The sequence below is a fragment of the Dermacentor andersoni genome, chromosome 1 (assembly GCF_023375885.2).
Source record: "Dermacentor andersoni chromosome 1, qqDerAnde1_hic_scaffold, whole genome shotgun sequence".
Taxonomy (NCBI): Eukaryota; Metazoa; Arthropoda; class Arachnida; order Ixodida; family Ixodidae; genus Dermacentor; species Dermacentor andersoni.
In genome coordinates, this window is record NC_092814.1 from 113,497,854 (window position 1) to 113,512,650 (window position 14,797).

General features: G+C 46.2%; 2 protein-coding genes across 2 annotated transcripts in view; both read right to left on the bottom strand.

Annotated features, from left to right (window-relative positions):
* Window positions 1–14,797, bottom strand: part of LOC126545717 (uncharacterized) — a 502,749-nt gene that overhangs the window by 88,820 nt on the left and 399,132 nt on the right. The gene's annotated exons all lie outside the window — the stretch shown is intronic.
* Window positions 1–14,797, bottom strand: part of LOC129380561 (uncharacterized) — a 45,793-nt gene that overhangs the window by 936 nt on the left and 30,060 nt on the right. The window contains exons 4-6 of the mRNA XM_055061919.2: window positions 10,762–10,884; window positions 7,042–7,221; window positions 43–147 (exon numbers count right to left, since the gene is read on the bottom strand). Of these exons, the coding sequence (XP_054917894.1) occupies window positions 43–147; window positions 7,042–7,221; window positions 10,762–10,884 (408 nt within the window). The remainder of the gene's footprint in view (window positions 1–42; window positions 148–7,041; window positions 7,222–10,761; window positions 10,885–14,797) is intronic.

The window sequence follows — 14,797 nt, forward strand, 5'->3', positions numbered from 1 at the left end:
ATACAAAAACCGAAGCTGCGATGCGCGACACGCGACACTTACCCCCGCGTGGATTGCGTAGGGTAACGAGATGTCACTGCCAAATTGGTACACAAGGACTCCCGTAAATCCATAGCCGATACCGCCAAAGCACTGGTACAATGCGTACTGTAAGAAACCAGAACATCGTACAAAGCATCATGAACGCGCAGGACACGATGTCGCCAAAATACAGTTAAGCGCTGATACAGCACAGCGTATACACTTGCAGCATTCCCGAAGTTCAGCCTCGAGTTTAAAGCGAAGCTTTCTTTGCCTACTACCCCGGTGTTTGATGCGGGTTGTCGGTCGGTCGTTGGTTTCTCACGTGACAGGCACGCGAGCCACTCTCCGGCAAACCGGTTTCTTTAGCACTGCCATGTTGGCCTATACAACGTATAGTGTCAGTGAGCGCAGCTTTGTTTTGGTAATAGAACGATAAATCACGACATAAAACCTGTACATATAAAGTTGGCTTGGCGTCAGACTCACCTCTTAATGTGCAGGGTTTTCAACCTTTTTTTCTTCTTCTTAAATATCTTCTATTTCCGCTACCTCCCTCTCGGGCCATTGAGTGTGTGCCCACTAATGGCCGATACTCCAGGTTAGGCATGTGCTCCTGTGACACACGGCATATAGAATGTTTAAATGATGCGTTGTCCACATTGGCTTCGTCGTCGTGACATCGCTATGTTGACGTCTCGCACTGTACATTCGCCGAACCTCAATGAGTCTGCTCACGAGGCTGCGCGTGACCTCACCGACCGCGCTTCCTCTATAAGGAGCACTGACTCCCCTCCTCTCCACGGTCACAGGGACGCTCCCGCTACTTACAACGAGATTATTAAATATTTCTACATGTCCAGAAGGGTCTTTCCACCCCCTCACCCCAAGTTGAATAGGGAACAAGCCGTTTCGCTTAGGCTTCTACAGACCAGCACATATCCGTGTCTGTCCGCTCTCCACGAGGCTTACCCCGACGTGTATCGCGACGACGCCTGCCCGTCCTACGGCCAGACCTCCGCTCTACCTCACATGCTTTGGGAGTGCGGGTCGACATACCCCAAGTTCATCAAGGAGGAGTGGGACTCGCTTCTGCGTAGCCCCGCTCTAGAAAAGCAAATCCTGGCTGTCCGGCGTGCCTACGACCGGGCCGGTGGTCTAGACCTGCCGGTCCCGACGTGGGACTAGCCGGGTGAGCGACGAGTTCGCGTCCTCGCCGGACCTGCAATAAAGTTTATTCACTCACTGACTCACTTACATCCGCCTGATTTGGTGTCCGCATTTTGGCATAGCTAAATGGTGAGCGGTTCATAAACACTGCATGATATTACACGTTGCATAGGATGAAAAGAAGCACAATTGTGCGCATCACATTTACTGTATAATATTTTATTAGCGGACTGGTGAGTTTCCCATCCTTTTTCGTTTGTGTGTGTGTGTGTCACACAGGAGCACATGCCTAAGCTGGAGGATTGGCCATTAGTGGGCATATATATATATATATTCAATACTGCCAGTCTCTTTATCGAGACCATAGCACGTGGGCATATTGTTTCAATGTAAGCGTTGATACAACATTTTTCATAGAACATGTGTATACAAAGTAGAATAAACTAGATACGCTACATGTAGCTACACAGTACAGTCTGGAAAAATACAAAATGCAAAAGAGGAAAGACATCATTTCATGCACATAGTTAGTGAAGTCAACTATAACGATAAAACAGATGTTATAAATAAATACAATCTACAAAATAAATAGCTCCTAAATACAATTCAATACAATCTCGTGAAACATAAATGCAACACAACCATGCCAACAAACACTGACACCAAGGACAACATAGGGGAAATTACTTGCGCTTAATAAATTGAATAATGAAAGGATAAATTAATGGAAATTAAAGTGGATGAAAAAGCAACTTGCCGCAGGTGGGAACCGAACCCACAACCTTCGCATTTCGCGTGCGATGCTCTACCAATTGAGCTACCGCGGCGCTGCTTCCCCATCCACTTTCTTGGGTATTTATGTGTCCTAGTAGAACCTTGGGAGTGTTAGCCAGCACCACCATTTTTCATCCACTTTAATTTCCATTAATTTATCGTTTCATTATTCCATTTATTAAGCACAAGTAATTTCCCCTATGTTGTCCTTGGTGTCAGTGTTTGTTGGCTTCTTATGATATGACTACATATATATATATATATTGTGCACTTCTTCATCATCTGTATATTATCATCATCATGTGTGTGCCCTCCTCCTTCATCGTGCGGGTAGGCGCATCATCGTTGTGGACTGTGCCGAGGGTCCGTCGCCGCGTCTATCAGGCTCAATAAAGGAGTGGCGAAGACCTGGTTTTTCAACCATGAGATTGATTTCTCTGATTGGACCACCTTCAAGCGGCAGCTTTGACAAGAACTTGGAACGCCGGCGGTTCGCTCCGCCCTTGAGAAAAAAACTCTTGATGCTCGCAAACAACACTCCGGTGAGTCCTACACATCACACATCGAGGATGTGCTTGCACTCTGTCGCCGTGTCAATGATGCTATGGCTGAGTCGGACAGGGTACGTCATATTCTTAAAGGCATTCGGACGGTGGCCTTCAACGCGCTCGCCGGGAGGAACCCGGCTACCGTCGCTGACATCGTCTTGACGTGCCAGCACCTCGACGAGCTCGAGTCCATACGCTTGCAGCCGGATTGCGAATACCGTCCTACGGCGGTCCCTGACCTGCGTGTAATGATTCGGGCGATTATCCGCGAGGAACTTCAATCACTTGGCTTTACATCTCCGTTGGTTGTTCCTCCCCAGCCTTCTGGTGGAGCGTTGCGCAACGTCATCAAGGAGGAGCTCGCGTCCATGACTTGCTCTGTGCATGTTGACCCTCCTGCTCCTCGCCCCCTGCCAACATACGCCCAGGTTGCTACCGCGCCTCCAACCGGCGTCCGTTCAACGTTGACTCTACCCTCATACGCGCAGGTTGGTGTCGCTCCTCCGGTCAATGTCCCCTCAATACCCCTTGAGCCTTCATCGCCTTATCTGACCACACTATCTCATAGCATATCGAGCGAACCCTACCACCCGCCTTGGCGACTGTCCCGTCCTATATGCTATGCTGTGGTTATCGCGGCCTCATATCACGTTTTTCCCGCAAGCGCCAACAAGATGAACGTCGCGGGTACGACATGAGTGAACGCGATGCATATTCTGGTGGTGCCACTTCTCAAAACCGGCGTTACGCGTACCCTCCGTGCCGTTCCACATCTCCGCCTGCAACAACCGAGACAGCGAATTGTTACCGCAGCACCAGACGCCGCTCACCTTCACTCTTCCGCCACTCCTCGTTACCGCTTCGGCCTGCCACGTTCACCTCTGACCGTCGCCCGGAAAACTAAGTAATGCAGTGTTCGGAGGAAAAACTGCATTTACCGACAGGACTACAATTCCTCCAGCGCTCCCTTCTAATATGATTGCTGTGTTCGTTGAGGGTGTGCAAGTTGAAGCTTTGGTGGACACTGGTGCCACCTTATCTGTTATGCATGCTGATTTGTGTGAGCGTCTCAGGAAAGTTACAACACCTTACGATGGACCACTGCTGGTTGCAGCTCAAGGGGACTCTATCCGCCCTTCCGCGTTTTGTACTGCGCGTGTAATGATCGACGGCATTATTCACCACATACAGTTTGCTGTACTGTCGCCATGCTCCCACCAGCTCATTTTAGGATGGGATTTCCTTGCATCTGCTTCTGCTGCTATCTGTTGTGAGCAACGTGTCGTACATATGCCCGACACCAATTATTCGCTTGGCGATGAAAAGTACAAGCCAATTCGTCTGCTCGCTGCAGAAGATACCGTGCTGCCTCCAGGCTGTCAGCAAATTCTGACCATGGCGTCCGACGTCATCGACCATGGAGATGCGTTAGTATTACCTTCTTCGCGTTGGTTCACAAAGGGGATAGCCATTGTATCAGGCCTAGTTAGATTTGACCATAGGTCTGCGCTTCTCGCCGTAAGGAACACAACACCCATGAAAATTCTCCTTCCTAAAGGCGCCACTTTGGCTTGCGTTGTTGATTCCGAGCATCTCCAGACCCCTCTTTGCGTGAGAGCGTCGTTGCATATGCAAGCCGCGCACTCACACCTGCCGAGAAGAAATATACCATCACCGAGCAGGAATGTCTGGCTGTCGTTTGGTACGTCCAGAAGTTTCGCCCTGATCTCCACGGCCGCCATTTCACCATCGTTACGGACCATCACGCTTTATCTTTGCTCTCCACACTCAAGAACTTGTCAGGAGGTCTTGGTCGCTGGATTCTTCGTCTGCAAGTATATGACTTTGAGACCATCTACAAGTCTGGTAAGAAGCACCAAGACGCAACGCTCTTTCTCGCTGCCCGCTTCCTACAGCCGCGCTCATCAATGACTCCGCAACCACTTCCAGGGACGCAATCCCTGACGTCTCTTCTACAGCGATTTTGTCCTTCGCCACTCTTGACCATCTCACTTCGGACGACCATAAATCATTTTCTTATCAACAACTCGCCGATTCGTACTGTCGAAGTATTATAGACCGCCTTCGTGGAGCTTCGCGCCCGCCTAACGCCAGGCTCCGTAGAGAGCAGACACAATTCAAACTACAAAACTCCGTGCTGTACCACCATATCCATCATCCTGACGGACAACGCTGGGTGCCCGTACTGCCTCGCTGCCTTCGTGCTCGTGTCCATCAGGCCTCTCATGACGATTTGACTGCTGGCCACCTTGGCGTCCAGAAAACTTACGACCGCATAAGAAGTCGCTTCTACTGGCCTGGCCTGTCTATACCAGTGTGGCGAGATACGTCTCTTCCTGCGCCATTTGTCAGCGTCAAAAGCGGCCAACATCAGCTCCTGCCGGGCAGCTACTACCGATATCATGTCCTGCCGAACCATTCGAGGTTGTTGGCATTGATCATTATGGGCCACTTCCCATGACTCCAGCCGGTAGTCGATAGGTAGTTACAGCCGTCGACCACCTCACGCGCTATGCCGAAACAGCTTGTGTCAGTTCTGCATCTGCTTCCGAAGTTGCTACCTTCATTCAAGCCATAATCATGCGTCACGGCGCCCCTCGTGTCCTTCTAAGCGACCGCGGAAAGACATTTCTTTCAGAACTGGTTGGCGAAGTGCTCAGAGTCTCTGGCACAACTCACAAGACTACTTCAGGTAACCATCCTCAGACCAGCGGCCTGACTGAGCGGTTTCATCGTACGCTCTCTGACATGATAGCCGCCTATATTCAACCAAATCACAGAAATTGGGACGCAATTTTGCCATTCGTCACCTTCACGTATAACACCGCCGTTCAACGCATAACCGGTTACTCGCCATTCTACCTTGTTTATGGCCGTTCGCCCAGTTCCTTTCTCGATGTTTCTTTCTTTTCTGCCCCTGTTAGTCCATCTCCATCTTCCTGCGAAGAATATGTTTCCCGCCTTGACCATTGTCGCCGGTGTGCCCGCTTCAACACCGAAGCCATACAACAGGATCGCAAGGAACATTATGACGCATCTCATCGCGTGGTTTTCTACCAGCCCGGCGATGAAGTGCTGCTATGGACACCAGTTCACACTCCTGGGTTGTGTGAGAAGTTTCAGTCTCGCTTTATTGGCCCATACACGGTCCTGGAAATGATTTCTCCCGTTAATTATCGTGTGACCCCTGTTGTTCCCTCAAATGACCGCCGTTGTCGCTCTACCGAAGTGGTCCACGTTTCCCGTATGAAGCCCTTCACGCGGCGATCCCCGTACCTTTAGGCTGCGGCCAGGATGGCCGCTCTCACGCGGGGGAAATTAGTGTGGGCATTTATTGTGCACTTCTTCATCATCTGTACATTATCATCATCATGTGTGTGCCCTTCTTCTTCATCGTGCGGGTAGTCGCATCATCGTAGTGGACTGTGCCGAGGGTCCGTCGCCGCGTCTCTCAGGCTCAATAAAGGTCTATATATATATATATATATATATAATCAACTTTTCACATTTTATATTTAGATTAAAAGTGTCAATGAGAAAATCATAGAGAGCAACGTAAAAAAAAATTCCTGATCCACCTTTCCGTTGTAAATGGGCGATACATAATAGTTTTTCCAAGCATGAGAGAAGCCCGCGATTACACGCGAAGAGATTCGCGAGTAATTTATGTGCGTCTCTATACAATCGCTCGTCACCCCAATTTACTCTTGCACATAAACATATATAAGTTTGACGAAGGAATAACTATGAGAGAAAAAGGCGGGCAGCGGGTGAATAACGCGCTGTAACTTTCGTACATGGCAGCGCATGCGCTGACATTTGAAAATGGCTGTGAACCCGCCGTGGTTGCTCAGTGGCAATGGCGTTGGGCTGCTGGGCACGAGGTCGGGGGATCGAATCCCGGCCACGGCAGCCGCATTTCGATGAGAGCGAAATGTGAAAACACCCGTGGTACTTAGATTTAGGCGCACGTTAAAGAACCCCGGGTGGTACAAATTCTACCGTAGTCCCCCACTACGTCGTGCCTCATAATCAGAAAGTGGTTTGGGCACGTAAAGCCCCATAATTTTTTTTAAAATGGCTGTCGAGGTTCTCCCGTCTGCTTAACGGCAAGATGGCTGGTTTCGACATGAAACGGAAGAATTAATGCTCACTGAGGCTGGTGCTGACTTCAGAAATCTGCGCACGTCGTTGGCGTCAACGGTGCACCACGCCGCAAACAGCTTTGGCTTGAGGCGTCCCAGCATAAGGTGCAACTGGGTGTCGTAATGCCTCGAATGCATCCCAAGAGAAGTTTCCACCAGCAGTACATGCCCTCCTAGTAATCGTTCCCGTGCTTTATTGTTCGACCGATTGATTGATTGATTGATTGATTGATTGATTGATTGATTGATTGATTGATTGATTGATTGATTGATTGATTGATTGATTGATTGATTGATTGATTGATTTTATCATGTGCACTGAATAACTGCAGGGATAAAGTAGCGTACGGAGGTGCACTTACGAACGTGGTGCGCGGCAAGTGCATCTGTGTGGAAGGCGACGACAGCGCCGATATGATGACAAGCAGGTCATTCAGGGCGTACGTAAAGGCCACTAGGAAGATACCGTGTGCGTACCACTCGCTGTCGGTCATGTGGCGTGTCATCAACAGGTACAACAACACGATGGCCACGGCGCCACCCTGCACAGCGTAAAATAAACGTCTTGTTTAAAGGCAGTGAGGAGGACGCAGCCGACGCGACCCGGGGTTCCCAAGTTCGCCGTACCACGACAGCGATTGTGCTGGGCTTGTTATGCGCAAGTAGGGAAATTAAGTAAGAGGCTCGTTCCATTCACTCGCACCATAGGGGAGCACATTACAAGCTCGCCTTTCGCACGATAGCGCAGCGCAGGTTCGCGTCAGGCTGCGCGCAGACCTCGAGAAATTTCAGTAGCTTCGGTGGGGGGCGCCCGCGGTCTGTATTATCACTCACAGTAAGGTTGTATTACTACGGTATAAACTACATCACGGAAGGCAAATAGGTAAGCGAAAGCGTCTCCGTCGAGCGGTCATTACGAGCTAAACGCTGTGTTGCTGCGTGACTAGTCGTTGTGTGTGTAATTCATCCGAAATCCACGTCCAAGACGAAATCGTGCCATTGTCGCACACGCCAGTGACCATGCAAGCGCAGAGACGCGTTCGCGTTAATTTAGTCTTGTTGAACTTTCAATAGTATAGTCATACTACATCTGCCGTTCTCTAGAGTGCGTCAAGTAAGTAGATCTCGGATACAACGAACACCTTCGTTGCACAAAATACGTTCTCTAAAACAGAAGTTCGTTATAATCGAACTTTCCCTCAAAACTACCGGTAAAGAATTGAGCAAGGCGCAGAAGAGACGCTTTGTCAGCGAAAATAATGCGCACGGCGCTTACTAGCAGAAATCGGCGAGTTAAATAAGCTTAATCAGTGTAAACCAGATAATCACAATCTCGAAGTTCGTCAAGCTGTTGACGTGGTCATAGGTGAAGTCCCTAACATTTTTGAGGGGAGTGGGAGTGGGGAGGGGGTGGCACAGTTGAAGGTTTGCTATTGTTTGGCCGTCTTCGCCTCTGGAGACTCCTTTTTCTTGAAATTGTTGCACCTCTTCAGCAATTACTTTGTCCGAGGTGATTGCTCTCTGAGACATGTAAACGTATCGTAAGCGGCGGCACCAGTCCCTGTAACGGCAGCCAGAAATTGAGTTGAACCCCCCGCCCCCCTTCCGAAAAAGAAAGAAAGAAAAAGGATTGCTCCACGCTGTTCAGGAGTATCGACAGTACGAGAGCAATGTAATTTCAAGGAGAGAGAGAGAGGGATGGGGGGGGGGGGGGCGACGCGTTTTACAGCAGTGATGCCTGTGCAGCCTTCTCCACTGCTCCAGCTCGTCGAGACGCTACTGCTCCGCGATTCATTCCATTTGCCGTAGCCGAAGTGATCAGGCTAGCGGGTCGTTATAAGTGGACGGCTTTCTCATATATGCTCCTTGCGAAGCTCTTTGGGTGTTGTGAAAGTGTTCGAAATAGGTGAAAGTTCACTCTATTGTTATAAGTTGCCTGGACTGTTATACGCTGCCTCGACTTATACGCTCAGAAGTGCGTTTGCACCGATTCCCTCAGGCCACTGGTTCGAGACAACTTTTTTTCTGAACATGCGTTCATTTCGCTAACGCTCATTGCGCTGACTAGTTCACTGTAATGTGCCCAGCGAAAGTAAGGTGGCCTTCGAATCAGACGCGTGTGGCAAATCATCTAGGCATTTCCTGTCAAGTTATAGTTTCCTCCAGTAAAGTATACGCGATGCGTTATTTTCGCCGAAGCAACAGGTAAGGTTGAGAAAACGCATAAGAAGTAACGCAACGGCTCGCTTACTCTGCACCATGATTTCTTCGACTACTTTCGTGCACGATGTGTTTTGGGGACAAGCTGTAGTTACTGGACTTCAGAGACCACCTGTTATGCGCCAAGCAGTCAGAGACTTACGATCTATGTTCCTAATTTGAATAGTTAACTAAATGGACAGTGATTTTACCCTTGCGAATCCGACCAGTCGGCGTAAAAAGAATTCTGCTCTGTCAGCTGCGATGGATTCCTAGAACCAGCCCCCATAGCCCCTTAATATTTGTGCTGCGGCTCACGCTTGATCACCGTTAGCCCATTTTCAGCATCGAAGTCAATCGTATTTTTTTTCGGCGCATTTTCGTCGTGGTGCATGCATGTGCGAACGTGAGGGGGAAAGCCACATTTGATTAGATTTTTTTTTTTTTCGAGCGGGAGAACTGAGCGGGCCCGCACAACCACCGGCCAAAGAGAGAGAGAGAGAGAGAGAGAGAGAAACGAAAAAGGAGCACACATGGTCGCCGATGACTGGCCGCGTGTATCGCGCGCATCCGTCCGGTCACGATCTCGCTAAAGGACAAGCTTGATCGGTATACGTTGATTCGGAACGCTCTACGGTTACAGCACCACTTGCGGGTCTGTGCAGAGAAGGAGCTTGCTCAGCGCTGCGCGTTCGTGTGTTCATTGCCTGTGGTCTCTTGCGTCTTTCCGCCATTGGACTGTAACTGTGATGCGCATCCTGCATTCAACACGCTTATAATGACGAGAAACGTGGTCAGTATGCCGCAAATTCAATGAAACTGCTGCTTCAATGAATGATGTTGCGTGCCTCCTGTTGTTACTTGCATAAAGCGGCTTCCATGGTCGCATGGGTAACCTTGCGCCGTGTCAGCTGCGCCGTGTTGCGATTATTCAAGGTAAGTGTAACACCTCTCCAGCGATAGCGCCGTGGACGGCGGCGTAAACCAACAACACTGTAAACGCTATCCTTGCAACACTATAAAAAAAAACGCGCCTTTGCTTTATTATATAGAAGAAAAAAAGGAGGCGGATGCATATTTTTAACGAGACCCTTCCAGGCTAGGTACACTGAACTCACTGTGGAGCTCCGCATGTGAAGCTTCCAAAGTTAGTCGTACTCGCCTTATTTTTCTTCCCTTACCCACTTCTTCAAACGTTAAGCCCAAACCCCATGAGAGCGATTTTGTGCGCGACGGCGATGATGATGATGATGATGATGATGATGATGATTTTGGATTTTTATGGGGCAGCAGCCGTGCAGACTATAATGCGCCAAGCGACGGCGACGAGCGACGAAACGGCCGTCGGGCGAACAGATCGCTCGTTCTTGTCGCTCGATCGCGTGGTCCTGGAAATCTAGAATTCGTCGCTTTTTTTAAAAAAAAACGAAGTTACATTTTTAAGAAAGTGCTGTTTTATGCATTGAAGCACAAAAGTAACTGGAACACCAATGCATTTCGACGGACATTTTGAAAATTAATATCTCGGAACTGGTGCTGTCCAGAGAATTCGTTCCAAGTGGATACACCGTAAGAACTCAGTGGCTATATAATTCGTAGATTGAAATATGTGGAGCAAAGTAAATAAAAATTAATTAGCGTAATTATGTTAATTATGTTAATTATTCAATTGAACATTTTGATTTCTCGTAGAAGTAATGGCCGCCTCATCGAGTATAAGTTAGATCAAGGGCTAGAATTGTGCTATCTGCCATAGGCAATGTTTAAAAAATCTGGTGCAGGTAAAAAAAAAACACCCTGTATAGCGCAGACCTTGTAATTTTCTGGTACAGGGTGCATACGTTAGCTGCGAGATAATTTGAAACACATAGGATGAAGAGTACCATCTCAACAAAGATCAGCAGTCCTTGTGCGGTGATGGTGTACTTCAACGTGAGCTGGATATGTTGCGGGACATCGGTGAAGTCATCGTCATCATCTTCTTCATCGTATGCAGGTTGTTGCACCTGTGAGCGAATAACGTCAAACGCCAGGGTCACAGTTTAGCAAGTAAGGTCAAGAAATTTTAGACATCCTTTTTCAGACCTCCCATTCAAGAAACAGAAGTCGCAGTGGACATACTTGTGCAGCACTCAAGAACAAACAATGTAGAAATCAAGGGAGCAGCATGCACACAGGGCGAGAACTGTCACTTGCGATCATGAAAACTGTTGGTGAAAAAATATGCTGTCCAATTTCTGACGACGACATTGATGTTGTACACCGCGTCCCAACGAGGTCAGGAACGGGCAATAAGAACATTATTGCCCGGTTCTGTTCAAGGACAAAGAAACAAGATTTTTTACTAAGGCACGAAAGGCTCGCCTAAATTCTAAAGATCTCGGCTTCGCAAGACCGAATCGTGTTCCCATTTATATTAATGATCACCTGACCCGAGAAAACAAAGTGCTGTTTGCGAAGGCTCAATCACTGAAAAGGGACAAAGGAGGGCCATTTCTATGGACCGAGAATTGCCAAATAAAAGCAAGAAAGACGTGCAACAGTCGAGTCCTTCGTATCTTGTCCGAGAGTGATTTATCCGTCTTCCGGTAGTTATGGGAGGGTCAAGGAACTAACCTATTTTGTTGCATTCGATAATGTCATCTTATCTTTCAACTGAACAACTTAAATCTTTTTTTTAGGAACCCATGCATATCTGCGATTCACTTTAATGCGCGAAGTCTAAAACACCACCATGATGGAATGCACAACTTTTTAGCGTCTTTAGACCACACATTTTCTCGCATATGTATTTCTGAAACTTGGCTTTCACATGCAGATAATGATTTATTTGGTTTTCCCTCTTATGCCTCCGGATATTGCTATCGCCCTCATCAGAGCTACGGAGGCGTTTTTATATCGCCAGATGTGCGTTACAAACGAAGACATGACATAGCATTTTCAGTGCCGAATTGTGAAGCTGTGTGGATTGAACTATCTGCTTTTTGCAATGATTTGAACACTATACTTGGTAACTTGCCTTCAGAAAGGAATAATGTTGTGCTTCTTGGTGAGATTAACATCAATCATTTGAATGACTGCAGCGCTGCTACTACTGCCTACACTAACTGCCTTCACAGATTTGGCTTCGGATCATTGGTTTTCCTTCCAACTAGACGTAGTTTAGGGGCTTCCGCCATCTTAATAGATCACGTATTTTCCAACCTTGCGTGTCCTCCAGTTTAGGGTGTACTTGAAAATAACACCACTGACCACTTTGTTGTCTTCTTTAAACTTCCTTATCAATTATATGAAGCTTGTCATGAATACTACAAAGCTGTGATTAATAAAGAAGAGTTCATCGCTAGCGTTGGTGAGCTAAATTGCTGTTCTGTGATTTCAGAGTCAAACGCTGAATCTGCATTTAATGACTTTTCGGAGAGCATAAAAAAATGTATCACTAATCCTACAAGCTTTGTAGAATGCAAAAGACATCTCCCAGCGTTGCATAATCATTGGTAAACCAATGGTCTACTAACTAGCCTACGTAAAATAGATAACCTATACCGAAAAGTTAAATAACGCCCTTTTCACATTCGACTCAAAGCTCGCTATAATATCTATTGTAACATGCTAAACAGGATGCTCAGGGTAGCCAAAAGAGATTATTACGAATTCAGAATAGCCGAAGCCGACAAAGATTCAAAACGACAGTGGAAAATTATAAATTCCTTCTTGAACCGACCCCGTCAAGCTAAACCAATAGGTAAGCTTCATTCATTGGCCACGTATGAACAACCAGTAGAAATCGCTAAAGCGTTTAATGAGTTTTTCTGTGACCATACCCCTGATCATACCACTGATATTCAACTATCATCTCAGCAATGCTTACGATCATTGTACTTATTTCCAACAGGCCCAGATGAAATAATCAATGTCATACATGATTTAAAGGTTACAGGAGCAGGTCTGGACGAAATCAGTTCCATTAATATTAAATTAGTAGCTCATTTTATCGCCCGCCCGTTATCTCATGTTACTAATTTTATCTTTATGACTAGACTATTTCCAAGTCAACTAAAATAAGCAAAAATTAATCCAGTACTTAGAAAGGGTGACCGCGCCGATATTTCTAATTATTGCCCTATTGCTTTTCTTCCTTTTTGTAGCAAGGTTATCGAAAAATGTATTGAAAAGCGCTGAACTAAATACTTCTCAATATTTAACATTCTTTCGCCAAATCAATTAGGCTTCAGGGTGGGATCCTCGACTGCTTGGGCTATACTTTCTTTCACGGATAAAATAAAAAGTGCTATAGATGCCGGTTTCTACACAGGATCATCAGTTTTTATCGATCTATCCAAAGCATTTGATTCCATAAACTACGTCATCTTACTTGCCAAACTACGGGCAGCAGGCGTCGATGGCCCAGCATTAGCACTTACAAAAAGTTACCTAATAGATAAACAAGCTGTGTATTTTAGTAGCTCCCTTTCTAACTTCAGAATAACGAATGAAGGGGTCCCACAGAGGTCTATGCTTGGCCCACTACTATACCTGCTTTATATAAATGATTTACCCGGTTGTTTATCAGAAATTGAGACCTTCCTTTACGCTGACGACACCACAATACTTGCAACCGATCGTTTACTAACTTCTCTGACTACTAAGCTAAACGCTGACCTGAAAAAATATTTTAGCGTGGTGCCACCTTAACTCGCTAAGAACAAATCCTGCTAAAACGTCTTTTATGTTTTTTCATTCGAATCATAGGACACCAGAATTCATTCCCCCTGTCAACCTAAACTCTCTTGTCATCAGTGTAGTTAATGAATGCTCATTTCATGGTATAATTCTAGACTCAAATTTAAAAGTTACAAGTCATATGGGCTATTTGAAGCGCAAAATTGCTCCCGGTATTAGAATTTTACTTAAAGCTAGGTATTATTTTAGCAAACCAACATTGCTAACCATGTACTATTCTTTAATTCAAAGCCATCTCAATTATTGTATTACAGCGTGGGGTAACACATATCCAACACATATAGCATCACTGCAGCATTTGCAGAATCAAGCCATCCGGATATTGTTCAGCTCATTCTACTGCAGTACTTCTAATATGATTCACAACCACAGAATACTTTCAGTCAATCATCATCATCATCATCATCATCATCATCATCATCATCATCATCACCGTCGTCATCATCATCATCATCATCATCAGCCTATTTTATGTCCACTGCAGGACGAAGGCCTCTCCCTGCGATCTCCAATTACCCCTGTCCTGCGCCAACCGATTACAACCAGTGGCCGCGAATTTCCTAATTTCATCGCTCCACCTATAGTCTTCTGCCGTCCTCGACTGCGTTTCCCTTCTCTTGGAACCCATTCTGTAACCCTAATGGTCCAATGGTTATCTAACCGGCGCATTAGATGACCTGCCCAATAAACTTGTTAAATACAAATTAACCGTAATGTTATTTAAAACAACACGTAATCCTCTCCAAGTAAATATATTTTCTGAGGCTACATTGGTTAACTTAAACCGCACAAGATTCGTAGCTAACAATTTCTTATTGGCACTAATACATACTAATTATGGAAAACAATCTGGCTCTTTCGCAGCATTATCTACTTGGAACAGCCTCCCACTAGATGTCAAGCGCTCTTCATCTTTAGGTTTCTTCAAGAAAACCTTATTCACTTTTCTACTAGATAGCCAAATAATCCACATACCTAAGCTATTCACTTCAGTCCTGCTCATTTTTTTCCTTTTTTATAGATTTTTTTTTTATTTTTAGCCTTTATAACTAATTTTTTGGTTTGTTTGTCGCGAATGCCTTAACCACTATTTTAATTCTACTGCTATAGTTATTGACTTTATATTATTTGCAGTTTGTACTACATTTACTTTGCATAATCTTCCACTTAGTGATT